We start from the raw sequence: 25,396 nt of genomic DNA on the forward strand, positions 1-25,396 counted from the left end.
CCGGCCGTTGCAGTCAGCGGCAGCGTCCCGTACCCGGACCGGATAGATTTGCTGCCACTCATTTGTTGGTAGGGTTGTGATGAATGTTGCCGTTGCTGAAGCCCTTTGTTTGGTGTCTGCTTTGGATTTGTTGCGTTTATTAGTAATGCGGTCCACGGCTGATGCTGCCGCGGAGATGTAGTGGACTGCGGTAATAGGAACCGCCCCGCCATGACGTGGCGCCCCGCCATTGGCCGGCGTGGGATGCGCGGCCCGCGACCGGTCAGCAGATACCCCGAATACAGGCTACCGGGAGCCCGTCCATGACACCCCGCACGTTATTCTTGGAAGGCTTCCGATAGTCAAACTAATAAGATAACTCTTGGCACAACTCACGGCGATTCTCAACCATATCTCACGCTAATTCTCAAACTCACTCTCCTTACTGCTCCCGGATCCCTCCTGGGAGTTCACGTGCAACGCATATGGCCAAAACGTGACCGGCCTTCAGGCAGCAGAGTTATAGCTCGATGCAGTAAGACATTGGTCAGGCATAGTTCGACGACCGTGGACGGCGCATGCGCCTCGGATCGCACGAGATACGGCGTGACGCGCCACCCAAAGCCATTCCTGGAGTCGGTTCTGGGTGATGTACGACGATCAAATGTTGAACACCGGTTTAATGAACATGATTTCCAGCATATGTCATCACACGGCGGATATGCCCTGGACCGCGCCGGTATGAAAATAATGTTCATGCTCGCCGCGGGGTTATCGTCCGCCCAGCGTCCCGCGCAAAGGGCACGGTAAGGAAATGCCATGTCACTTCGAACATGTTGTCATGTCATGCCAACGCCACACGGCTATGTCATGCCAATACCATGTCGCCATGACATGTTGCCACGTGAAATCAACGTCATGTTTCCATGTCTCGCTAACTTCATGTTCTCACATGCCAGCGTCATGTTGTCATATCATACCAACGTCATGTTGCCATGTCATGCCAACATCATGTTGCCATATCATGGCAACGTCATGTTGTCATATCATGTCAACGCCATGCTACCATGTCATGCTAACGCCATATCGTAATGTCATGCTAACGCCATGTCATGTCATGCCGACGCCATATCGTAATGTCATGCTAACGCCATCTCGTCATGTCATGCCGACGCCACACGGCCATGCTTCCTTGCGACTGGCGTTCGCGTCGGACACCACCTGCCGACGTGTCGCCTAACAGACGGCGCGATACCCCTGCCGACGTGTCGTCTGACACAGACGGCGTAACCCCCTACAGCGCTATCTTAAGCCACCCATCTGACCCCGGATGGCCCACACTGCTCGTCAAACAGCGACGTGCTACCAATCAACGACAGTACACTGGTAGTTATGGACGACAGAATCTCGCGAGCACCGCAGCAAGTATCACGCCACCCACGTTTTGGAATACCTCAAAGAAAAAAGGCGACTGCAATACGTCCTTCTAAAAGACAAGGTCCGTCGACAAAAATGCATGATATTGTAAGTAAAACAGTTGGACGGGGCAACATATTTACACCAAACTGGCGCACTGCTGCGAAAACCAGCCAGCACTGCTCGGAGTTCACATGAAAACAATAAAATCAGCCTGATACACTCATATTGGAAGCGATACAGAAGCGTTTATTAGTGAGCACCATGCACCGCCGATGCCCGCGACTGAACTTCCATCCTATGCATATAAAGGGGATAAAATAAAATATACTTAGTAGCACGCAGAACGAACACAACAGGCACTCACTAAAAATTAAACAGAAACACTAGTCCAAAAGTACTTCTGGCGTGGGTATTGCCACAGCAATACTAAGCGACCATTGTTTGCCGCCGTTCCACCCTGTTGTGTCCACTGACGTCGCAGCCGCACCTGCCGGCCAGCATCACGCCCACGAGGCGGACATTCGACGGATGTCTTCTGCCCCGGTATCCGACGCGCCCTCGACTGCAACCTCCACTTCCCCTCCGTCACACAAGCACACTAATTTGACATCAGTAAGCACCTTTGTTGCGTCTGGCACAGAGCAAAACAAGGACACACGTGAAGACTGATAGATGTCAAGAATGGAATGGGCGTGGTTTCGCGCCCAGGCCATGGCAGCAGCTCCAATGCGTGTCCATACAAGCCAGCAAATCACTTGGAATGTTTCTCGCGACTTGGCGAACTGTGGTTCGAGCCCATTTCCATCACATCCGATCAACGGCGACGAGAAAACAGTGCACCACATGTTAGCTCACAAAAGCGCGGAAAGTCAGTCAGGAGGGCTTTTAGGGCTATGCCCCCCCCCCCCCCCCCCCTGGAAGCTGTGGGACCCCTCCAGGCCGAAAATGACAGTACTTGTCGACGTTTAAAGACGCCCGCAAGGGTTTTTACACTTAATCAAACGGACCTCCGGCCGTTTGAACGAGCCTGGATCCCGTCCTAAAATGGCTCCGGAAAAATCAGAGCCCTACAGCGACGTAGGGGGTCTCCCTTGGCTGAAAATGCCCCTACAACCAGTTTTGGTCTCCTCCTGGTCGAAATTCTGGCTACTTCACTGGAAAGTCACTGCTAGTAAAATGGATGAGTTTGCATCATGTTCGCACAGGTTTTTGTACAATGTTTGGCATGGTCCCACAGTAAAACAGGCACGGTGCATGTGAAATGACGTGAGAATACTTGCACACAATCGCTCAAATTCCTCCACGTCAACAGCGACCATCCAAAACAAATCTCATCCGAAAGGCCACAACAGCCACAACACGCAGTCCCATAAGGCTCAAGACCCATCTATGTTCTTGACAAAATATTCTTAGACTTCATTTGGCACTGGAAATATCTTGTTTGCCACTCACAGCCATTTACGGACATTTCGCAGCATACACCTCCTTCGAGCTAGACGCCTCCGGCAGTTTGAGGACAACATCATAAGCTCCTTCGTCCCACAAGGCCTTCACTAATTTCTCCACGGTGGCACCGGACGATTCCTTCTCTCGCCACGCTCTGAACATTCGGAAGCAAGCCTGCGGGACAATACAGCATGAAGGCCAACCGGATCAGTCAGCCACAGCGACTGGTAATGGGATGCGGGCTTACGGCTTCGATCCTCTCGCGGGATCAGTCAGCCACAGCGACTGGTAATGAAACGCGGGCTTACGATTTCGATCCTTTCGCGAAACCTAAGCAACAGCATACTGCACAACGAAGCACACTGACATGGCCTCATCCCAAAAGCTAAAACGTGCAGACTTTACCCGGTATAATGAACAAAACTGTCCCATCATCGTGAACTAAGAAACGACGCACCCGGGAGATAGCGGCAGCCCATTATTAATACGGTCGGGATATCACAAAAACCCACCCGAAGCATGACAAAACCTCCTCACCGGCAGAGTCGCGAAACAGCCCGGCTTGACAACCGGAGCCGCCGCGACAGGGCACGTGCCACCGGGACCAGGACCGAGGGGGTGGGAGGGGACAGGACAGGACCGCACCTCGCGAAGACTGTCCACCCGGAACTCGAACTGGTCCGTCTCGCCGGCCAGGAACCCGAGCCGTCGCGCCACATCCCGCCAGGCGGCACCCGTGTAGCGGGACGCCGTCATCAGCTGACGGTCCGTCACCATCGTTGTGCACCGGAACAACGCTGGAGTGTGTGATGAAAGGGTATGTCATACATTACAAAGAGCATAAGTTGCCAATTACATTCTCAGGAGCGCTTATAGTACCCGCAAACAAAAATGTTGCATCTTTAAAGGCGCGGGTATAGTCACGACTCTTACAAAGATGTGAACAGAAAACGAGTCATCCTGCAAACACGTCTGGTAAGCATTCTACGTGCCGTCGCGTAGAACAGAACATTACATTCTTGGTGCACTGCAAACACACCCGGTTTCCCCACTGCAGTACCCACCACCCACAGCCACATCAGGAGCTAACACCACCAGCTGTCCAACTGCCTGTGTCCTCCGGAAGGTGTCACTAACCTGCCACATCCGGTGGCACTGTCCTCGGCCGGACCCGGCGCGTCTGCTTCTGCACCCCCAGCGAGATGTTGCTGCCCACGTGGATGTTGTTGGAGCCACTGATTATGACAGAGCCCCGGCCTGCCACACAGAGTGTCAGTGGCACACAAAGGTGGCACTGAACTGTCAGCAGCTTCGTAACTGTTGGATGTTAGCACAATACTACCATCATACTATTCTGGTGGTGACTACCATCCAAGTGATTGAACCATCACTGGCTATAACTCTGAACTGCCACCAGATACACCAACTATCACTAATACCAGAAACATGTCAGAAATCTGCTAGCTTGTGCTGGCCTGACCTGTTCCTTAGGTTTCACATGGCATGGTGAAAGTGAATGCCAACCTATCAGTGCTGTGTCAGGCATCAGAGGACCACAGCCACCTGAGGTACTGCTCTGTCAAAGAAATAATATCACAGCCAAAACTGGTTTTGCTGCTGTCACCCAGTTTGTTTGTTATCATCACCATCAGCTTCCACCTCACCAGACTGGGAGTCGTTAAAGCTGTCATTTTGTTCTCGAGCATTTGGGCGTCTTGAAGAATGTGGAACATTAGCTTCCATTCCTTGCATACCAGAAGTAAAGCTGGTTGAATCAGACTGGATGTGTCCTGACATGTTATCTGAAAACTGAAGAGCACTTCATGAACAAAAGGTAAAGTGGACTATCACAAACTTCATACACACCCTTCCTAATACCTACCCTTATGGTCACAGCCAATCTCTTAGCATGCTCAGATTGGGAGGGGGGGGGGGGTCAATTAAGCCCCCACATAGGAGGTTTTTCAGAATGGTTTCCCTGCAAAGACTGACCTAGTATAATCTTTGTCACTTATTCAAGTGTAAAACTCAAAGCAGCCTTGTATGATTTTGGCCACCATGACCTTCTGAAGGTCAAACAAGGTCACTGACCTTAAATGAGCATGTTCCCTATTGCTTAGAAAAGGTATCTAGGCTCTGAGGGCACTTAGGAGATCAACTTGGAGTTTGACATTGCTTGACCTTACTTCACCTAAAAATCATGACCTTTGAACCTCACACTTTGGTGTAAGTGAATTTACACACAGACCAACACACCCTGCAGATTTGGTGTCTCTAGCTCTCTTAGCTACAAGATCTCTGGGGGTCAAATTGCCCCCCAGAGCAAGGCATCTCCAACCAGTCACTCTGGTGTGTGACAATCTTATCAATCATACAAATTTCATCCCACACAAAGCATATCCATCATCACCTTGTGCTCACTATGAATGCTTCACTTTTATTTTGATTTGATACATTCTTTAGGGAATAATGTATCACACACAGATGGAGAAAAAATGACAGGTAATAAAACCTAAAACCAAAATCAAATAACAAATACGGAAACTATAAGAAGGGATGAGATGGGTAATAGGAGTTGTGGAATTTCTCCATCACAACCAGGTTTTTACCAGTTTACCTTAAATTTAACTGTGGAATGATGGCTCAATCACCTGACACAATCCTTCCCTTATTGTATGTGTTATCATATCCCACACAGATCACATCCCCAATTTAGCCATTCAGTTATCTGAATGGGATTTCAAGGACATGTGGATCAACATGCAAAGTGGCCTTTTCAATTTCTGATTACCATAAGGTGTAAAGTGAGGTGATAAAATGCATACAAATGTCAACTCTGCCACATGCCAGGTTTGGTCATAGGGCCCCATATGGCACAAACTGCAGTTCGTTACAGGTTCAGCTTCTCACATTAAAGCTAATGACTGGATGAACAATGATATGAATGAACTTTTATACAATACCTTTCTTTTTTCATTACCTTCACCGACGACAGTCGGAATACCTGGGCCACATCAATGCCGTAGAACGGGTCACATGGCCTTGGAAAGACCTATACTGGTTTCGAAACTCAAGTTATGTGAATTGTCGTGCCGAACGTAGGATATCACGAGTCAGCCGATGATGTGACGTCACTGGAAGCGGTTTTGTATCCATTCGATATCACATTTCCATCCAATGTTACGGTCACGTCACAAAACCAAACATCACTGCCACCTAAAAGTACTGTAAGACACCGCACGGAATCGGACAGCGCGGAATGGAATCAAACGCAACTGGACAGAGCCAAACGGGAGCGGACGCGATCGGATGTGTTCGAATGGAGCAGAGTGGTATGTAATAGAACCAGATGAGACCGGATGGCACCAGACGGACCAAACGGACCGGACAGACCGGATGGAACCAAAATGACCTGAAAGTGACCGAAATCGGATACCATCGAACTTGGCCGGTTGAAACTGGACAGAGAGGGACGGAACCAGACAGGACAGGAAAGAAGGTAATATTGAGACCACATGGTACTGGATAGCACCGGGCAGGTCGGACAAACCGGACGGACCAGGTGGGACCAAAAGGGCCAGGAAGTAAACAAATCAAATCGGATGAGATTAGGTGCCATCCGGTGCCACCGGATGCGACCGACTGAAATCGAATAGGACAGGGCTGGACCGGACGGCACCCTATAGAGCGCGATGTGCTCGAGCCGACAGGGCCGGGCGGGCCAGACGATGCTCGGCGGTGCCGGATGGAATCAGATTAGGTCAGGTGGGACCAGATGGGAGCTATACAGACAGAACGGAGCTGGACCGGCCCGGACTGCTTCGGGATAGCCCAGTTCTGGTCTCGTCCGGTCCCGCCCTGTGCTGTTCCGTTCATATTAGTCGAGTTCCTGGCCATCCGATCCCGTTCCATTTCTTTAGGCCTTGTCTGGTTCCGCAGGGCTCCGTCCTATTCCACCCTACCCAAGCTCTTGTCCGATTCCATTCGACCATATCCGGCCTCGTCCAGTGCCATCCGGTACTGTCCAGTCCTGTCTAGTAGTCCAGTTGGGTTCCGTTCGGTCTCGCCTGGCCTCCCGAAGTTTTATCTCGTTCCATCTGGTCCCGCTGGTTCCATCTGGTCCCGCTCTGCAGCGTCCGGCTGCATATTCGATCTGATCCCATCCGGTCACATCTGGCTCAGTCCGGTCACGTCCAGTCCCGTCAGGTTCCGTCAGATCCGGTCTAGTCCCGTCTAGTCAAGTTCTGTTCAGGCCGCTTCCGTCCGGTCATGTCCGGTTCCGTCCGATTCCGCCTGGTCTCGTCTGGTCCTGTCCGGTTCTGTCTGGTCCCGTTCGGTCCCGTCCGATCCCATCCCGTCCCATAAGATTTCATCCAGTTTCATCCAGTTCTGTCTGGTCTGGTCCCGCCCGTTCCCGCCTGGTTTGCTATGGTCCCGTCTTGCCTCATGGGCAGCGGCGGATCCAGGATTCCGTCAAGGAGGGGGGGGGGGGCTACTCAACGCTGTGAGGCCCCTAAAGTTTGAGGTCCCTCCAAAAATATCTTCGCATTCTGGCCATCAGATTTTAAAACAAACAATAAAAAGTATATATATATATATATATATATATATATATATATATATATAGATTAAATGTGCACGAGCAACTTATCAGAAGTGGCTCGACAAGACCGTAGTGCCCTTCATTAAAATAAGAGGCACTCAAAACCCAATGCGCAGAACCCCCGAAAGATGGAGTGCACCGGAGCGGATCATCAGGTGGTCCCCGACAGGAACGTAGGGCCCTAAATTCAAACACCAAGAGCTAATGAACAGGGACCCCGAATAATCCAGTGTAACCGAGGAGATAAACAGAGGGGCCCCTGACAAGCGCGTAGAGCTCTCCATTCAAAAAGGAAGCACCCAGGACCCAATGTAGAGGACTCCCGAACGATCTAATATGCCCGAGCAGGTAATCAAATAGGCCCCCGACAAAAGCGTAGCCCCCCCCCCTCATTCAAATAAGAAATACCCAAGACCCAGTGCGGAGGGCCCGTCAAGGATCGAGCGTACCCGAGCAGCTGGCTATCAGATGGCCCCCGACAAGAGTGTAGGGCCCTACATTAAAATATCCAACGTGCAGAGCCCCCAAAACAATCCAGCGTGCCCGAAAATTTAACAGACGGGCCCCGAAAAGTGCGTGGGGCCCTCCATTTATATAGAAAGCACCCAAGACCCAGCATAGTGTGCCCCGAACGACCTATGTGCCCAAGTAGGTTAACAGATTCCGTTAGAACGGATTAACAGATTAACAGAGCCCGAAAAGAGTGAAGGTCTTAAACAAGTGGCAGATAATGGGAAGCGTCCTAGATCAATCTAGAGGGCCCATGACCATATCATGAGTGCGTCCATAGGCTGACCGAGACGAACATAAGCGGCGCCTGAGCGACCGGGACTACCCCAGCAGGTTAACATATGGGGCCCAGCTATAGCGTATAGAGCCTTTCCGGTAAGTGAAAAGAATCTGTGGAAGGCTCCTGATTGACAAGAACGCCCCGAAGCGATAGCAGGAAGGGCCCAGCAACAGCACAAGGCCCCGGAGCAAATTCTGAAAATCAAGGGCGAAGTGGAAGGCTGTTTAACGATCAGTATGACCCTGCAAGTGAGCATGTAGAGCCCCCGGAAACGGTATAGGCCCCCTGGACAGCACAATTAAATTTGAAAATACTAAATAACAGTTTTTCAATCACTGAAGTTTCGTTTTTGTCCACTTGCGGGCCCTTTACTTTCGTTTGCGACTGTTCTTGGTCGGCTGCGAGTCCAAAGACGCCCATTGATTTTGTTGCGTTTTATGTAAAAAAAAAACTACACCTGTTCGGCCGGATATGTGCCCCTTCGAAGCCAATAAGCCCCTTCGGGACCCAGGGGGGGGGGGGGGCATGGCCCCGTATCCGCCCCTGCTCATGGGCTTCTGTCCGGCGTCCGTCCGGCTTCGTTTGGTCCTGTTCTGTCCGCCCAGGTTTCTTTTGGTCGCGCTTAAACCCGTCCGAGCCTGCCCGGTCGGGCGAGCTCCTTTCTGGTTTCGTTCGAGCCCGCTGGTCCAGGCCTGCTCTGTTCAGTCCGATTTCGTCCAGTCCCATCTGATCCCATCAGATCTCGTCTGATCTGGTACCGCCCGATCTGGTCGGGATCGAGGTTTTATCCACTGCAGCCTCCCTTTATGACGTTCCACTTGGTTCCATGCGGTTCTCTATGGTCCCATTCTGTTCAGTCCGGTTTCTTTCGGCCGCCGTCCGTCTGCTAGGGGCCACACGCATGACGGGAGGCGCCTAGATGTCGTCATGGGCATGCCGCGCTTGGACGTGCATCGATTCTGTGGTTCTTTGACGTCATTGTACATTCAGCTGAAACTGTTAGCGACGCTCACTATCCTGGAAAAAACAGTACCGAAAGTTTACACTTCAGCTTATGGGAACTGGTTGGGTGGTGTGTGTCTGAAAGACATCGTTTTTTGGTCGTTTTAGATGCGTGGATCTAAGAGAAGGTGTGAAGGGTGGAAAAGACTGTCTGTCACATCCGCTGATACTAATACCGCATGGTTTACGCACTAAATTTAGTCGATCCAGGCTATTAAAGGAAGTGCGAGGCCTGGTCGTTCCATGCCAGGATTTTGTCCCACATGGATGTCGACAGTATCAGCCCATGCAAAGTGCTTGGGGGACTAGATAGCAATACAGACATTGCACACAGATTATATTGAGTATAGTGATGTCAAAATTATATAAAAAATGGCTGTGTATATATGCAGTAGATGACAGCTTTGTATGTGGTGGCCTATGGCTAAAGCATGTGAAAACCTGATGTGACCAACAATTTGCATGTTGGGACAGTTCCTTCCAGTTAAGAAAATTGCATTCCCCCAAAATATTGTTTTGAGGAATGCTGTTTCTAAATTCAAGCCATCTTAGCCTGAAATTAGTTTGGCAGTCATGACTCAAATGCACTGGGTTGAGCACTGATGTCACTACCCCATTGGGTCATTTCAGCAGCTGAAATATTACAGAATGAATTCATCCCTGAAAAATTTTCACAGAGCACAGTCCTTCCAAAAACCTTTCTACAAAAACCTTTATACCCCCATACTTGTGACCTATCTTGGGTCTAGGTGCTGGGTGCTGCAGCACAGAGATGGCCTTTTCAAACCACCAACATGTGGGTCCTTATTGGAACAGGCTGTTAGGATGGTGATGGCATCAAATATGTAAGGTATGGTTACATACCAAAATTGCTTTATATTACATAATATGGAGAGTGTGAAGATGGTGCTACCTTAAAACATGACTGATTGTGTGCTGTAACCAAGTGCTTTCTCAAAAGGTTGCAGCTGATCAGGGAAGTCTGGCAGCATGGCTGAAGTACTGCTGAGTGAGGCAGAAAAGATATTTGTTATCCATGGTGTGCAGGTAAGTCACCAATGTCATCTACATTTGTCTCATTTAGGATATTTAGCCTTTGTACTTCAATTTGTATTCAGCAGGGCATGCCATCTTTTTCTGCTTGGATTGGTATGCATAACATCTCAGATATCTCTTAAGTGACCACATTTCATAGCACAAGCACAGTCAACATGCGGCAGGCTGCTGTCACATAATTGTTTAACAGTCTGTTACGTGGATCAGGTGGAATCCATGTTCAACACCATTTCATCCATGTTCAACATGAATCCTTTTGCTAGCATAGTTTGAAGACACTTCACATTTTTCCACGCGTCTCCCAGTTTCTCCACACTTTTCGTCCCATCCACCTTACTGTGCCTTGTACACCTACTGTAGGTGTGAGCACCACAGTGTGTGTTGCCAAAGCATAACACTGTGAAATAATGAAAGGTGTCCACAATTGATGTGCCTGAGGCACATTATGATTACTATGTTGTATGGTAACACACATATGCCTGACGTCCATGTCCTCGCCCGAGGGGGTGGCCATACGTGTCGGACGTGACCTCCCGCGGTGCGCAGGAGGACCTGCGGACGGACGGCCGGCGGCGGCACGACTACCGCCCCCTGGAGGCCGAGACGGGCCTGGTGACGCACGCGGCTGGCTCGGCGCGCGTCCGGCTGGCCAACACGGACGTGCTGGTCGGCGTGAAGGCCGAGATCGGCGCGCCCGACGCCGCCCGGCCCGACTGCGGCCGCCTCGAGTTCTCCGTCGATTGGTGCGGCCCGGTTCGATCCTCAATGCGGGAAGTGTTGTTGGTGATGATTTTTAGAACAGATAGCTTTGTGAATTCGGATCATGTAAAATCATTACTAAAATATTTGAAAACATATAATTATGGCCGATTTCCATGCATGATTGCTTGGAGCTAAACAAGTCTTTCTAGTCACAGCTTATTTGATTTCCCTCATCAGCTGAAAGTGGGTGTTCTAGGCAGAAGTTATCCATGGCCTTTATTTTGACGATGCTGACGGTGGTGTAGCCTGATTGATGAGGGCGGCCGCCGTCGGGGCTCAGTGCGGGATGTCGTCGGCCAGTGACGCGAGCCCCGCCGGCAGCTCGGCCAACGCCACGCCCGAGTTCGAGGGTCGCGGCGGCGAGGCGTTGGCCGGCAGCATCGCCAGCTGTCTGGCCCGAGCCTACTCCAGCCCGGGCGTGCTCGACCTGCGACAGCTGGCCATCGTACCCGCGCAGCAGTGCTGGATACTCTACGTCGACATCCTGGTGGGGAAGCTTTGGCGGAAATAAAGTTCTGCGTGTTAATCAGACATTGCCTGTACCATTACCTGGTGCTGAAATGTGAAATGCGGTAGAATAGCGGAACTCGATATGGTGTGCAAACATTCTAGGTCTAGGGCGGATGTTTCGTTCCGGAATGCTGCTATCAAATGGCCCCTTAATATTTCCCGTGCAAAACGCACGATGTCCCTGGATGTTGGAGTGTGGTGATGACACAGTTCACGAAATGGCCAGATTCTGGAGTGCGGTGGGAACCTATACGACGCGGTGTCGTGCACGGTGAAGGCGGCGCTGTTCAACGCGCGTATCCCGGAGCTGGAGGTGAGCCGGGCAGACAGCGGCCGCGTCGACGTGGAGCTCTCCGACGATCCGTTCAAGGTCGTCCGGCTTAGCGTCGAGAACGCGCCCTGCCTCATCACACTGCTGCTGGTGAGCTGGGAACGGGCTGGCGAGTTCCGGGCCGGCGATTGGTCGCGTGCTCATGGTCTACGGCTGGCGGGCTCTGCCCAGGCGCCCCGGCTTCCGGCGTACAATCTACATTCAAAGTGTTGGTGGCTGCGCTCCGCGTGTTGACGAGAATATGTGGGAGCTACGCCATTGTCGGGGTGGACCAGGATGATTCTATTAGCTTCAGAACTTGGTTTTCTTATCTGAGGCAAAATACATTACATTGGAGAAACCTATGTTGCTGGATGTGATTGCTTGGAACTCGTTGGCAGCTGCCTAAACCAATATATTGAATCGTTTTATGGTGGTAACATTGACGTCGCAGGCGGTTCAGTGAAAGTAGCTGACGTCCGTACTGCACTGTACGTATACATGAGTGCATGGAGCGTGGACGGCCGCCGCCAGGTGGACACAGAGTGCATCGTCGACCCGACGCAGGAGGAGGAGGCGTGCAGCAAGGCGTCACTGGTGACGGCCGTCACGGCCACCGGCAGCGTGACAGCCGTCACCAAGGCCGGCCGCGGCAGCCTCCACCCGGCCACCGTCAGCCACGCGCTGAAGGTACGCCTCGCGCACCGGGGCCGGTCGGGCCGGGGCTGCTGAAAACAACAGTCCGACGCTTGTAAATGCCAGGACAGTCTAGCGTCGCGGTTCTTCATGCCGATTGCCGCAAGGTTATTAATTGTAGGACAGTTCGTGGGATTCACCAGTGGTGGGAAGGCCGGAGGCAATGTGTGCTGTAAGCTGCACAACCTCGGTGTACATGACGGCGCTGTTCTTGTTGGTCGGGCCCCTCGATAAGGGAGAGGGAGGAGGGGTCGTTTGCGGCGGCTGCGGAGAAGACTCGCGGCGCGCGTAATTCCGATCGGTGGCCGGTGTCCCGCCAGTGGCTGTGTCGACGGATGCAACCCACGGTCTTCCATTGGAGTGGTCGTGTTTTGAGGCCACCTTTGCGGACCTGATCTGAAGATGGCCTTGTGGACTAAACAAGCGTATTCGGTGATGTGACGGCCGCCGCTCGCTCCTCTTCCACAGATGGCGTCCGAGCTGGGAGCCGTGCTCAACAAAACGCTGACCGCTCAACTGGAGGCTGAGGAGCGGATAGAGAACCGGCAGATCCGAGGATTCCTCGGCTGACGCCGGAGTCGGCCCAGCCCGCCGCCAATTGCCGTCATGTACCTAGCGCTGTGTCCAGTGCTGTCTCGCAACGGAGCGCATTGTTGTTCGTCGTGGCGCTAGCTTTATGCAGCAGCCCGCGCCTGGTGGGAGGCCCATGGGGGGTGTTGACTCGACCATCGTCCCGCTGTCCGACACGGCGCCTTATCTGTGGTTGTCGCCGTGACGACCCAGCATGTCGCACCGTTTGTGATCGACCCCCGTACGAGTCCTTGCTCAAACTCTGCCCCGCGGCAGGCGCCAACACCACCACCTGTTAATTGGCTTCATGTATTTCGGTGCAAGTAAATCATCAAAACAATAGCGCCTCGCCCGGTGTTTTCCGTTTGCGGCTGCGCGGCGGCGGCAGCGGCGGCGGCGGCGCAGGCCGGCGGCAGGCGCCCAGCCGCCGAGCCGCCCACCGAGGTTATCGCGGGCCTGACAGCGGGCGGCGGCGAAGCGACGCTCCCGCCTGGGTGCCGCAGCACCGGTCGGCATCACTGAGCGCGGGCGGCCGGCGGCGGTGCGACGGCCGCGCCCTCCGCCGGCCGCCGCGCCGCGCTCATATAGTATACATCAGGACGTGACAGACGGCGCCGGCCTGGCCTGGCTTGGCGAGTATCAGTTGAAGTTGCTGCCCTCGGGCGGCTGCGGCAGCGCCTTGTTCTCCTTGGCCGTCATGCGCCGGCGCAGGTCCATGAGCACCGTCTTAATCGTGTAGGTCCGGTTCCAATGCGCCAAGACTGGAATGCTTCTGCTATCGATCTGCGGAGCGGGTCGGTTAGGGGAGATCAGCAGACGGGACGGGAGACGCGGCGGACCTTGGCAGCCGGCCCGCCCGGCACCAGGGCTGCTGGGCGTCTGGAGCACGGCATGACGCAAGCAATATGAAATAGCTGCAGTCTGCAAGGCGGAAGTGCTTTCTGAACGTCACTGAACATTGCTACAAGCAACGCATTGGCTTTCAAGTTGCGGACAAATACGTAGATACACGCAGCGCAGATGTAAACAGGTTTAACACGACGATCGCAACCACATAGACTACCCAAGGCAGGTTCAGGACAGATGATGCAACAGGGCAATCTGCGCATTCGGCTCTAGATAACGCGAACTCGAACCTGCTCCGACGTGAGTCGCACGCGCGCCGGACCGCTGCACCCTCACTGAGTGTGATGGGCGCAAGGCGGCCGTCATTTCGTTCATATCAATGAGTCATCCGGATGACGAAGTGGGAACGATGAATGATTTAAAAACAAACTGCTGGTTCTGTCAGAGCGTGTCCCCGCTCCCCACGCAAAATTGAAGATTAAAAGGGAAAATCGCTAGTAAAACGGGATGTCTCCAGCCATGCACATGCGGCGCCAGCGGTGCAAAAGCAACAATGTAGCCGCCGACTTGCCATTGAACAATGCCCTGACGCAAGGCTGTCGTTATTAGACATAAAAGAATGAAAGGCCCAAGCCTGCAAAGAACGTAACTCCCAAGCACATGGTACTGTTCTGAAAATTCTCCCCAATAGCATGTCGCGGCCTGATGTTCAACTTGTTGTGTATTCTGTCGGCAGGTAATCGCCTCGTGTTCTTCACCATGCACTGACAGAGCGCGACGTCGACAGGGCAGTTGTGCAGCGGGCCCCGGCCACTCACCACGCCGGTCTGGGCATTCACACCGCTCAGGTTGATTCTGGTGATGAACCGCATCACCGGGCACTCGTCCGGATAGTTGGGCCCGCACTCCAGTCGCAGGCTGTACATACGATTTTCGAACTTTGTCTGCAAGCGATACACAGGACGTCAGCTGGTGCCTGGGCTGATGGGCAATGCACCGAGGAGGGGAAGATTATGAAATGCCGGACAGAGAGGAAAACTTGAGGCCCTTGAAGGCTGTACAAATTCGCTTTCCTATCGTGTCACATCCGTTCCATGGGAGACATATGACTGTCCAATTCACGACCAGAACATCATTGAGCAAAACGTATCATGACTACCATACAGGCGCTTAATTTCCACTGTTCGTTACAGTAGACCACAATGTAGCATCACAAGGCGCCGGCAAGAGAGCCCGCTCTCCCCCCTCCCTGCCAACACTCCTTGCCACACGGCGCCTCAGCAGAGCAAGTCGATTTCTCAGAGCTGCAACGGCGGCTGCGACCACGTACGCCGGGCGGTCCGATGATCATGCCGGTCCAGCGAGACAGCGTCATGTCCGAGTCATCCTCGAGGCCCCAGCTGATGGTGCCGTCGCCGCTGCCCTTCTGTCCCGCCTCCAGCTCCTCCAACAGCCGGAAGTTGCGAGGCACCACTGCAATGACCAACGGCGTCAAAACGAACGCAGCGAACGGAACAACCCTGAAAGACGGGAATGGGGAACCCGAGGCGCGGCGAGGAAAAGGCACTGCAAGTCCGCATGGGGTACCACTGGACACTAACAAAAGCACGAGATGCCACTGGGCAAACTAGTGAAGTAATGCGAGCATATTGGGAAGACTCTTAGTCTAGTCTTTTAAGGCTAAATCTCAGACATTTAAAAAATGCAATGTAGAAGCATGGAAGCTGAAAACAAGCCAGTTTTTAACTGATCTTTTGGTTACTGCACTATTTATGGCATGGGGGTTAGGGTAAACTGTTTTTGGTCTACAAGTTCTTGAAATGCTAGAAATCTTCTTGCAATGCTTATAATGCTATTATTAAGAGGCAAGTATGCTGGGCCCACTTCCACCCAGTACTTGAGGCTACTTTTTGTCCATCAATCATGCATGACCATTTTTTCCCTACGCGGAACAGGCATGACATGATGGTCATGCCATCACAGCTGTTGTTCAAGCCTGCTTGGTAGGTATGTTTCCCAGACAAGTGTTGAAAATGTGGTGCAGTAAGTAGAAATCATGAATCCAAAGCCGCACAACCCGCACAATGACTGCAGCGTCGCAAATGACATGCAATTCCCAATCCTTGCAGTCAGCAACCAAGAAAGTACTTCTTGACTGAATGACTCTCCACACTCCATCAAAAGGACTTACAATAATCTTCACCAACATTTTATGTTGATGGGGTAAAACATGTCTTCAGGACCGCTGCAGAAACGATCTGCCTATCTCGTGACGGCCCAGTGCTGATTCGCCGGCTGGGTTTGACGAAGCATGGCTTCCGACGTAGCCATCAAGACCTTACATGTCAGATAAATGGATAACTGTTATGATTGTGTTTAACAGTTTTTTCTTATCCAATTCCTGCAAAAAGTCTATATGATTTGAGAATAATTTCATACCATGATACATGTATAACATCTGACCAAATGCTTCAAGGTTAGTATTTTTAGATGCTAGCTTTGCTACATTTGGTTTCAAAGGGGCCTAATTCAGGACATTTTCTTTCATTCAGTTATTAAGAACATTTAATCAACATCCATCTCAGCTAATGATATCATCTGCTCATCTTTCTGAATATACATTGCCATCAATAAATCTTAATGGATTAACCTTGGGCTGGTAAACTAGACTGGGCTGACTTCTGGTGAGGAAGTCAGCTCAACATAAAAAGGGACCATCCCAGGAATCCTGTCAATCAAGATGATTTAAGGGATATTACCAGCTAGCTTACAGATTTCAAATAAATTCAAACCCAAACTTCATGTTCTCAGATGCACAAGCATGGCTCTGTTGTGGCACAATGACCTGTGCTCCTTTTTCAAAACATCAGCTTGATTGCAAAGCGAAAATCACATACCTATGTCACACATTTTTACTTAAGAAATCCCAGTGAGTGGGGCAGTCAGCCAATTTTGCCCTTACAAAAAGCTTCCTTGTTCCTTTTTATGTGGACTAATGCAAAAAGGCTATCTTCATCTTGGATCAGTTACACAATGTTTGGCTATGGTGATGAATGCATTTTTCAAACTATGTAATATCAGGGGTATACTATGGAATTGCTTACATTTCACTGATACCATCCCATGCATGCCCATATACATATTTATACTTATCTATCTTTTTATTTTAAATCTGTCACTGAGAACATCCAGCAAACATCACATCTGAAAAATGACCTTAATGACTTAGGAGAAATGAAATAATACTGATGAGCTTAAGCATCCACAATGATGGATTCAGAACTACTTCAGGTTGGATAAAAGATATGTCCTTGATGCTCACCACCAGGCAGTATGTAAACAAAACATGCTTGGGCAATTGTGATGGTGATAGTCATACAATTTTGAGTTTGGAAAGCACATATCTCAGGGACTGGGCAGTGTGCATTGTAATGCTTCAAAAGTGAGGATGGATCTCTTGACTGCTTGGTCACAGGTAGCAACCAACATTTTACCCTGGGATAGAACTGCTGCAAAGAATAAACAAGGAGCCCTAAAGGACTTTGTGTGTGGCATGGGAGGTGTGTGAGCAAGCCAGTCAGCAGTGATCATTTCCAGTATTTTTTTCCGCTGCCAGTACCTGGTAGAATTACTCCTAGACTTTCATTTCAACTCCTGCTGGTATCTAACAACCTAGTCTGTTATGATGACAAGTTCAAAAATATGTTCATTGTGAATAAGATGATTTGGGAAATGAATGAAGTATGGCACTAGTCTGCATCACATCATGCTTAGTTTGCATAGTATCAGTGCCTATATGTTGTGAGACCAGTGCTTACATCATTGCCAGACTAGTGCCTACTTGTTATCACACCAGCACCTGCTCATTGAGAAGCCAGTGCCTTTTTAGTGGAACATTGCATACTCAGAGTCACTTGATGTGGGGCACATAATGCAGCTTTTTCACTAAAATTGATATCTGCCAAGCTCACTGATGTCATTTAACCTAGTGTATCTTGATCCACCAAGGGTTTGCTCATGTCATAAACAAACATGAGTATCTGGATCAGACAGTCTGGTGCCACTGATTATGTATATTTTTGGCTTATTTTTATTTGCAAGGCTTCTGACAAGTTGTAGACAGCCTTATTAATGGATATTTTATATAGTGTGTAACAATTAGGCATACAAATAAAATATCACAAAACCACATATTTATGTTTCTTCCCATAGTGGCATACAAGCTTTTGAAAATACAGCTTCCTACCTGGATGGGGTTCCTGCAAGTCTTCATGGGGCCCCTCTTGGTAACAGCAGTACAATGCAGTATAATCATCATGACAATCTCTGCAAGTCCTCATGGGCCCCTCTTGATAACAGCAGAATAATCCATCATCATGCCAATCTTAGGCTCTCTCTGGGCCTCCTGATATTGTATTCTGATGTGCTAGTAAGCAAGGTGAAGCAGCATGCTCTTACGGGCAGTGATGACCAAAACTGTGTTGTGTGAGCGAGGTATCTGGACAAACATAGTCTCACTACTTTTTCCTTCCATGCACTAGCATACAGTTAATGCTTAATGCTTTCTGAGACTAAAGAGACAGCTCCCTTCACTGATTTCATCCACCAATTGTCCTTTATCAGCCTGCAAAAAAAATCCAACCATGGTGATGGATGCCTATGAGACACTTGAGCCCTGAATATTTAATGTGTGTGTCAAACTCAGGCTACATAAATTTATGCTGCACTTTCAAGATGGTTCTCTAGCACAAATATTTTGGGAATATACTGACCTGCTATTACCTTTGAAACATCAAAATTCTTTGAAACATTGACTGCATGTTGAAATTGGCAGCAAAAATGCATCAAACTCTGAGTATCCAGATAAAGAGTACATGTAGTGAAATTGTTGCCATGATTTCTCTGCTATGTTGGAAATTTTCAGCACAGTGTATAGTTTAAGCACTCAATGTCTCATAAACTGCATTTGATTTCCTTTCCTCTTTCATGAGGTCCTCATTCATAAATGCACACAGACATATGTGCCAACAATTGTGCCAGTTTCTGATCCTTAGAATCAGTCCTTGTGGCTGCAATGCGAGGCTCAAGCATATCAACTTTCAAATAAATATTTCACCGCACAATGACATGCAATAATGAGCTGATTTAAAAGTGATGTATGACAGGGTCAGAGAAACATTTCAATTCACAAAATATTGAACAGTATTTTCCACCACTGTCACATTCAATGCTTTGAGATAAAGAGGCATCGAGTACACGAATGAGAAAATCCTTACCTGCCCCACCTGTTTGCCCAGACATCACAGCGCCTTGATTTCGGAACGGAGCGCGCCGCCTCCTAAGACCACCTCTACCCCCTCTTTGACCAAACTCCTTGCAAAAGTAGGAATATTGAGGAAATGGTTCGATTCAGCTCCTTTTTCCTCAACGTTCCATTTGCGGTATCTAGATTAGACCATATCACAGTACCCACAACGCCACTCAGCGCGCCGCTCCCTCTCCCCAATTTTCGCCTCGGTCCTGCGCGTTTTACTTCGTCTTGTTTCGGCAAATACGCACCACTTTTGTCGACATAGAAAACATCAAATAAATAAATTGAAAATATGCATTTCTAGTGCCTGATATTTGCAGCTTTTGTCATGACACTATAATTCCATAGCAAAAACTGGCATGATTTGTAGATGTTACCCATACTTTTGTTTCTAATGCGTTACGAATAGCTTATTGAACCAGGGGGATACCGTAGCTAAATGGCAAGTAGCTCTGCAATTTCATAAACAAAAGGAGCGTACAAAAAGGAGGCAAGATAGTCACAGCCAGAGGTGTTGCTTAACAAAGTTTTTTAGGGGGAGCCCCCAATGCCAACTTGAGCCGCACCGTACTTTCTGAAACCTCTTAATACACATAGGGGAAAAGGATGCACGGAAATGTATGAACATATCTCCTTATAGGCGTAGGAACGTTTCAAGAAGTGTGGGGGGGGGGGGGCAAATTCGGGGTGTACTCCAGGATTGTTTTTCTGGAAAGCAAGCCTGATGACCGGGGGGGGGGAGGGATGGAAGTTGTTATCGCTCTATGTTCAGATATCATTGCTGCTATGCTAGATATGCATCTAGAGCTGTTTCCCGCTGGTGCACAATCTTGCCTATTCGACTCCTCTGTCATCTGGCAAATAAGGCTATCCAGCTTCCTCAGATCATTCGTCCATTTTAACTTTGTTTTGCCTGGGAGGTGAAATTTCACGAGCGGGTAGGCATTTTGGGCCGTTGAGGAAGCATCTGCCTCCACAGTGTAGATGTCAAAATACGGCCTGGATAAAGGCTGGTGAGAATTTTGAAAGTGGATCGATGGCTCGCAGCGCAACAGATTTTTCATGCGCCTTCATTTTGCTGGCTGCTTTTCAAGAGATAAGAATTGTCGCAGCACTTTATACGGGAACAAATTCGGGAGCTTGAAACTGCTAGAAGCAATGTAACAAAAGCCATAAAACTGGAGATTTTCCTTTAAGAATCAAGCCACAAAGTAACGCCCATCTGTCACATGTTCCTTACCTGAACCTTGCTCCTGTCCGCCGTCGGCGGCCACTGCCCTGGCCCGGATGTCTACCGCATGACTGACTGCGAACTGATCGTATGGCCGCTTTGTTGCATACTTTAGGACCAGCGTTACTACTACATGGTGCATGAAACAAGTGTTGGACACCTGCAACAGTATGTTTTTCTGAATTGTTTTCCCTCACACCACACCATCGCAGAAAAAATAGCCTGCGGGAAGCTGTCTGCTTTAGGTATAAACTGGCCCAACGGACACTTCATTGCCCATCATGCGACGCAAAGGACTTGATCTGCTTTTGTGTGTAGGCACAAGCGTAGCCAGAGCCCTGCCAAGGAGAAACACAGGGCTGACAAAAGCCCATCTTATGTTAATCTCTCCCCAAATCCCCGGATATAGCTTGCTTGTTAACAAGTGACACGGTTTCTTCGTTTTATTGTTATTTTTGTCTTGTAACCAGAACAGAAACCAGGAGCTACCGTGCGCTCAGTTCTGTTTGCATTTTGAGGTCAATAAACTGCATAAATCGGGCGTTGAACGACTGCATGGAAGAAATCACCGGCGCTCTTAATTTACGGTGTGTAGTTGACTCTTTCTAAGCCGATAAAATTCAGGAGCCCTGTCAAAATTGGGTTCTACAGACACTGAGGACATCGCGAAGGAAAATTGTAGATCGATACGTTTGATCCCAATTTGAAGATTAAAATTTGATTGCAGATCGAGTGGTCAACAACGTGTATTAACATCGCCGAGCCATGGTTGTCTGAAAATGTTCACCATTCAATCAGAATCGACTAGGCGTTCAATTTATGTAGTGTTTTTTAACATGCGCGCTCACAAATCGCAACAAAAATCTCGACACTGAGCGTTGCAGTCTCCATAGTCTGCGGAGCGTAGTCCAGTAGCCAATATTTAGCCGTGGCCCACCGGCGGACGAAAATGATGATGCTTTTGAAACGATTACCTTAAATCACTAAAATCAACTAGTAATGCAAGTTACGTGACGTAATTTTGAGCATGCACACTCGAAAATCTCAAAAACACTAGCCTCGACCTCAGGCGCTGCAGTCTCCGTAGGCCGCGCAGCATCGACCCAGCAGCTAATATTAAGTTGTGGGCAACGGGTGGAAGAAAAGGACGTCGCTTCTGAAAAAAGTGTCCTTGGACGCTTATGATATTAGATCTCGTATCTAAAAGGCAGTCTGAGCGCATATTTCACGTGTGCAATTTTAGTTTGGTGAAAAGAACGGATTGGCTCCTAAAGCACCGCGAAATGGGGCTGGAATCTGGTGGTTGAACTGGAAGAGTGAAAGTAAAATATATATTTTCGTGTTTTCGCAGCTATTTATCTGTCCAGAAGACAGATTAACAAGGCACCCGCCACCTGGTGGCACTTGCAGCGGCCGCAACTTTTCGGTTTTACGGAAGTTGCAATCCACACCATCCTTGTCCTTGCTCTCGAGGTTGCGGGCGGGCATGTTCAAGCCTTTTGATGTAATTTGTTTCATTAATACATTCGAAAAAATGAATGTTCTCAGGGAAACCTGGCGTGACCTTGCTCGTTTTTTTTAAATTCATTTCGACCCGCGCGATTCAGCAATAATGAGAGCCCCACTCTACTCAACAATAATGAGACCCCTCATTTCCTTCCGGGCAAGAAGAACACCAGGGTACAGGGTACAGGGTACAGGGTACTAGAACTCTTGAGTAGAACATCACGGGTACAACACCGTTTCCGGTCAAGGGCTGAAGGGCCATTCCGTCCCATTGCGAAGTGTCTTCTGGCTATCATTCTGGTGGCACGGGGCGGGATCTCCTGGTCCATCCGGAGGCCATTATAAGGATATATCGTATCACATTGTTCCCATCCCTGACATCCCTTTAAAGGCCAATCCATTCTTTTTATCAGTCTACAAATTCTACACGTAAAATATGCGCTCAGACTGCCTTCTAAATGTAAGATGTGATGTCATGAAGCGTTCAGGGATGCTTCTTCAGAAGCGACGTCATTTTGTTGACGTCATCAAATTGATGACTGTTGACTGGGGGGCCTTCTGACCCGCGCAGTTAACCCTAGATCAGCACAGGAGCCCTCATCGACGCAACAACATCCCTGATCACTGCAAGTAGTCCGATGTTGTCACATAGACTCCAGTCCCGTGTTTTTCTGTACTCTTCAGAGATATTGAGTTCTCCATGACTGTACATTGTAGATGAAATAGGATTCCCAATTTTATTAACTTGGCTAACCCATGTTCGTCTTAAAATGCTCAAGATCCTGTCAGAGCTGATAACTGACGAGAAAACTACGTAATATGATGCTGAACATGCGTGCTCGCGAGTCGTAGCAATAACAGCCTCGACGCCCGGCGTTGCAGTCTCCATGTCGTGCGGCCTCAGCCTTGCGCCCGTAACACTAAGAGATGGCTAATGAGTAAGCGAAAAAGATGACGCATCTTGGGGGAGATGACTGGTAAACTAGGTAAATCGGCATGCGTATTTAATTTAGTGCAAAAGTAAGCCAAATGCAACCCTAATCTGAAAAGTGGGGGGGGGGGGGGGCGGGAGGGGAACAGTCAACAATTTGATGACGTCAACAAAATGACGTCGCTTCTAAAGAAGCATCCTTAAACACTTCGTGACATCACATCTTACATTTAGAAGGCAGTCTGAGCGCATATTTTACGTGTAGAATTTTTAGACTGATAAAAAGAATGGATTGGCCTTTAAAGCACCGCGAAGTGGGGCTGGAATCTGGTGGTTGAACTGGAAAAGTGAGGGTAAAATCCCTATTTTCGTGTTTTTTTGCAGTTATTTATCTATCCAGAAGACAAATTAACAAGCCGCCCGCTATCTAGAGGCACTTGCAGTGGCCGGAACTTTTCGGTTTTGGCCATGCCGTGCGGCGTTCTCAGGCAAACATGGCATGACCTTGCTCGTCTTTAAGCTCATTTCGACCCACCTTATTCAACATTGATGAGACACCCCTTTACCCAACGATACTGAGACCCCGTATTTCCTTCCGGGCAAGGGGACTCTTGAGCAGAACAACAGGAGAACATTGCCGTTTCCGGTCAAGGACTAAAGGGCCATTCCGGCCCATTGCAAAGCGTCTTCTGGCTATTATTCTGGTGGCACGGGGCGGGATCTCCTGGTCGATCCGGAGGCCATGAGAAGGACATATCATATTCACACTGTTCCCCTCCCTGACAAGAGGCCTTCTGAACCGCGCAGTTGGCCCCGGATCAGCATAGAAACCCTCACTGACGCAACAACATCTCTGATCACCGCAGGTAATCCGATAGTTGTCACATAGACTCCAGTTCCGTATTTTTCTGTGTTCTTCAGAGATATTGAGTGCTCCCTGACTGTAGATTGTAGATGAAATGGGGTTCCTAAGTTGTATTAAGATGACCAACTCATGATTGCCTTAAAATGCTCAAGATCCTATCAGAGCTGACTACCGATAAGAAAACTGCATAATATGGTCCTGAACATGCGCGCTCGCAAGTCATACAGCCTCGACGCCTGGTGTTGCAGTCTCCAGGCCGTGCGGCGCCGGCCTTGCCACCGTGACACTAAGCGATGGCCAATGAGTATACGAAAAAGATGACGCATTTTAAGGGAGATGGCTGGTGAACTAGGTAAATCGGCATGCATGTTTAATGTAGTGCAAAAGTGAGCCAAATGCAACCTTAATCTGAAAAGTGTGTGTGTGGGGGGGGGGGGGAGGGCAGTTAACATTGCTGCCCCCCCCCCCCGCCACCTTGAAAAGTGGAAGGGCCATGCCCCCCCTGCCCACCCCCCTCCCCTGTTCCTACGCCCATGTATCTCCTGCTTTATTTCTGTCACTTCGCCGACTTTTCCAGCGGGGTTGCATCGCGTCCTGCACAAAATTCACGGGCATCAAGCTCAGAAGAAATTGAAGTTCTAACGGGACATGGCTGTGAACTGGAGGTAGGGCTCGAGACCGGGCTTAATTTTTCCAGTTCAGCGGCCATTTTTTTGTGAGAAACGAGCACGCTGACCGGATGTCAATGGAAGCCCTGTAAATTTTTTGAAGAGCAGAAGGTACGTGACACTTTGGTTTAGGCTTAGGCATTAATCGCCGTTAAAATATTCACCGGCATGCGTTTAAACCGGTTTGCCACTACCGAATAAGTGTCCATTCCATCCCACCCTACATCCCTCTTCATTCAAGAGCCGTTCTCGTCTTTCGTTGCGCTCTTCGACGCACCGAAAGCGCGCATTTTTGTGTTTCACAGTCGGCCTGTCGCCATGTCTGTCACATATTTCCAAATTTTACCCGCCTTTCACCGGCGTAACCACGCCAAAGTGCTAACGGGTATACAGTCAACACGGGCTGAGCCCCTTTTGTACCTCCTTGAGCACCAAGCTGTTCAGACTGGAATCAGGTCATGTTCGGAACCATTGACCTTCATAACGGAGCCCAGAACAAGTCACCGGGATCTTTTTTTACACTTGAGGTGCGTGAAAATTTAAATAAAACGTGTTCATCGACAGCCCCGTTTCGAAAACAAAATTCCGTCCAAACTCTATCGGACTGCAGTAAAATGGTATCCGTGTATCACTAGCATTTCCAAGGGGCTTCGACCATGTCAGAGTTTTGCGTAATAGTGTCTGGCTTCCTCTGGTTGATCAAGGACTCCAGTCTCGCTGTGGTCGTGCATTCAGCAGAGGGAGATAGGAGAAGAGAGAGAGAGGATTGAAGAGAAGAGAGAAGAGAGAGGAGAGAGAGAGAGAGAGGAGCAGAGAGAAGAGAGAGAGAAGGAGAGAGAGAGAGAGAAGAGAGAGAGAGAGAGAGAGAGAGAGAGAAGATAGAGGAGAGAGAGAA

General features: G+C 49.6%; 3 protein-coding genes across 5 annotated transcripts; 1 reads left to right on the forward strand and 2 right to left on the reverse strand.

Moving 5' to 3' along the window:
- Positions 1-2,299: 2,299 nt before the first annotated feature.
- LOC119106167 (receptor-interacting serine/threonine-protein kinase 1) lies at positions 2,300-5,912 on the reverse strand. Of its 2 annotated transcripts, none has more exons than XM_037229775.1 (5): positions 5,825-5,912; positions 4,509-4,653; positions 3,982-4,101; positions 3,490-3,641; positions 2,300-3,018 (listed from the first exon to the last, which is right to left on the reverse strand). In XM_037229775.1, exons 2-5 carry the CDS (start codon positions 4,639-4,641, stop codon positions 2,857-2,859), a joined length of 567 nt encoding a protein of 188 aa, XP_037085670.1. In that variant the 5' UTR covers positions 4,642-4,653; positions 5,825-5,912; the 3' UTR covers positions 2,300-2,856. The 2 variants fall into 2 exon arrangements, with proteins under 2 accessions (XP_037085670.1, XP_037085671.1); XM_037229776.1 differs by having other exon boundaries at positions 5,808-5,897.
- Positions 5,913-9,281: 3,369 nt separating this feature from the next.
- Rrp42 (exosome complex component Rrp42) lies at positions 9,282-13,485 on the forward strand. 2 transcript variants are annotated; one of them, XM_037229302.1, is made up of 7 exons: positions 9,282-9,309; positions 10,201-10,286; positions 10,842-11,038; positions 11,379-11,544; positions 11,794-11,988; positions 12,412-12,567; positions 13,042-13,485. In XM_037229302.1, exons 2-7 carry the CDS (start codon positions 10,230-10,232, stop codon positions 13,141-13,143), a joined length of 873 nt encoding a protein of 290 aa, XP_037085197.1. In that variant the 5' UTR covers positions 9,282-9,309; positions 10,201-10,229; the 3' UTR covers positions 13,144-13,485. The 2 variants fall into 2 exon arrangements, with proteins under 2 accessions (XP_037085197.1, XP_037085196.1); XM_037229301.1 differs by having other exon boundaries at positions 9,299-9,367.
- On the reverse strand, positions 13,437-19,505 carry Uev1A (Ubiquitin-conjugating enzyme variant 1A). Its single transcript, XM_037229303.1, has 5 exons — positions 19,266-19,505; positions 15,320-15,462; positions 14,808-14,933; positions 13,717-13,926; positions 13,437-13,674 (listed from the first exon to the last, which is right to left on the reverse strand). The coding sequence occupies exons 1-4, from the start codon at positions 19,288-19,290 to the stop codon at positions 13,783-13,785; spliced, it is 438 nt and encodes a 145-aa protein (XP_037085198.1). The 5' UTR covers positions 19,291-19,505; the 3' UTR covers positions 13,437-13,674; positions 13,717-13,782.
- Positions 19,506-25,396: the final 5,891 nt, after the last annotated feature.

This window comes from Pollicipes pollicipes, unplaced genomic scaffold (assembly GCF_011947565.3).
Source record: "Pollicipes pollicipes isolate AB1234 unplaced genomic scaffold, Ppol_2.1 Scaffold_6138;HRSCAF=7277_pilon_pilon_pilon, whole genome shotgun sequence".
Lineage (NCBI taxonomy): Eukaryota > Metazoa > Arthropoda > Thecostraca > Pollicipedomorpha > Pollicipedidae > Pollicipes > Pollicipes pollicipes.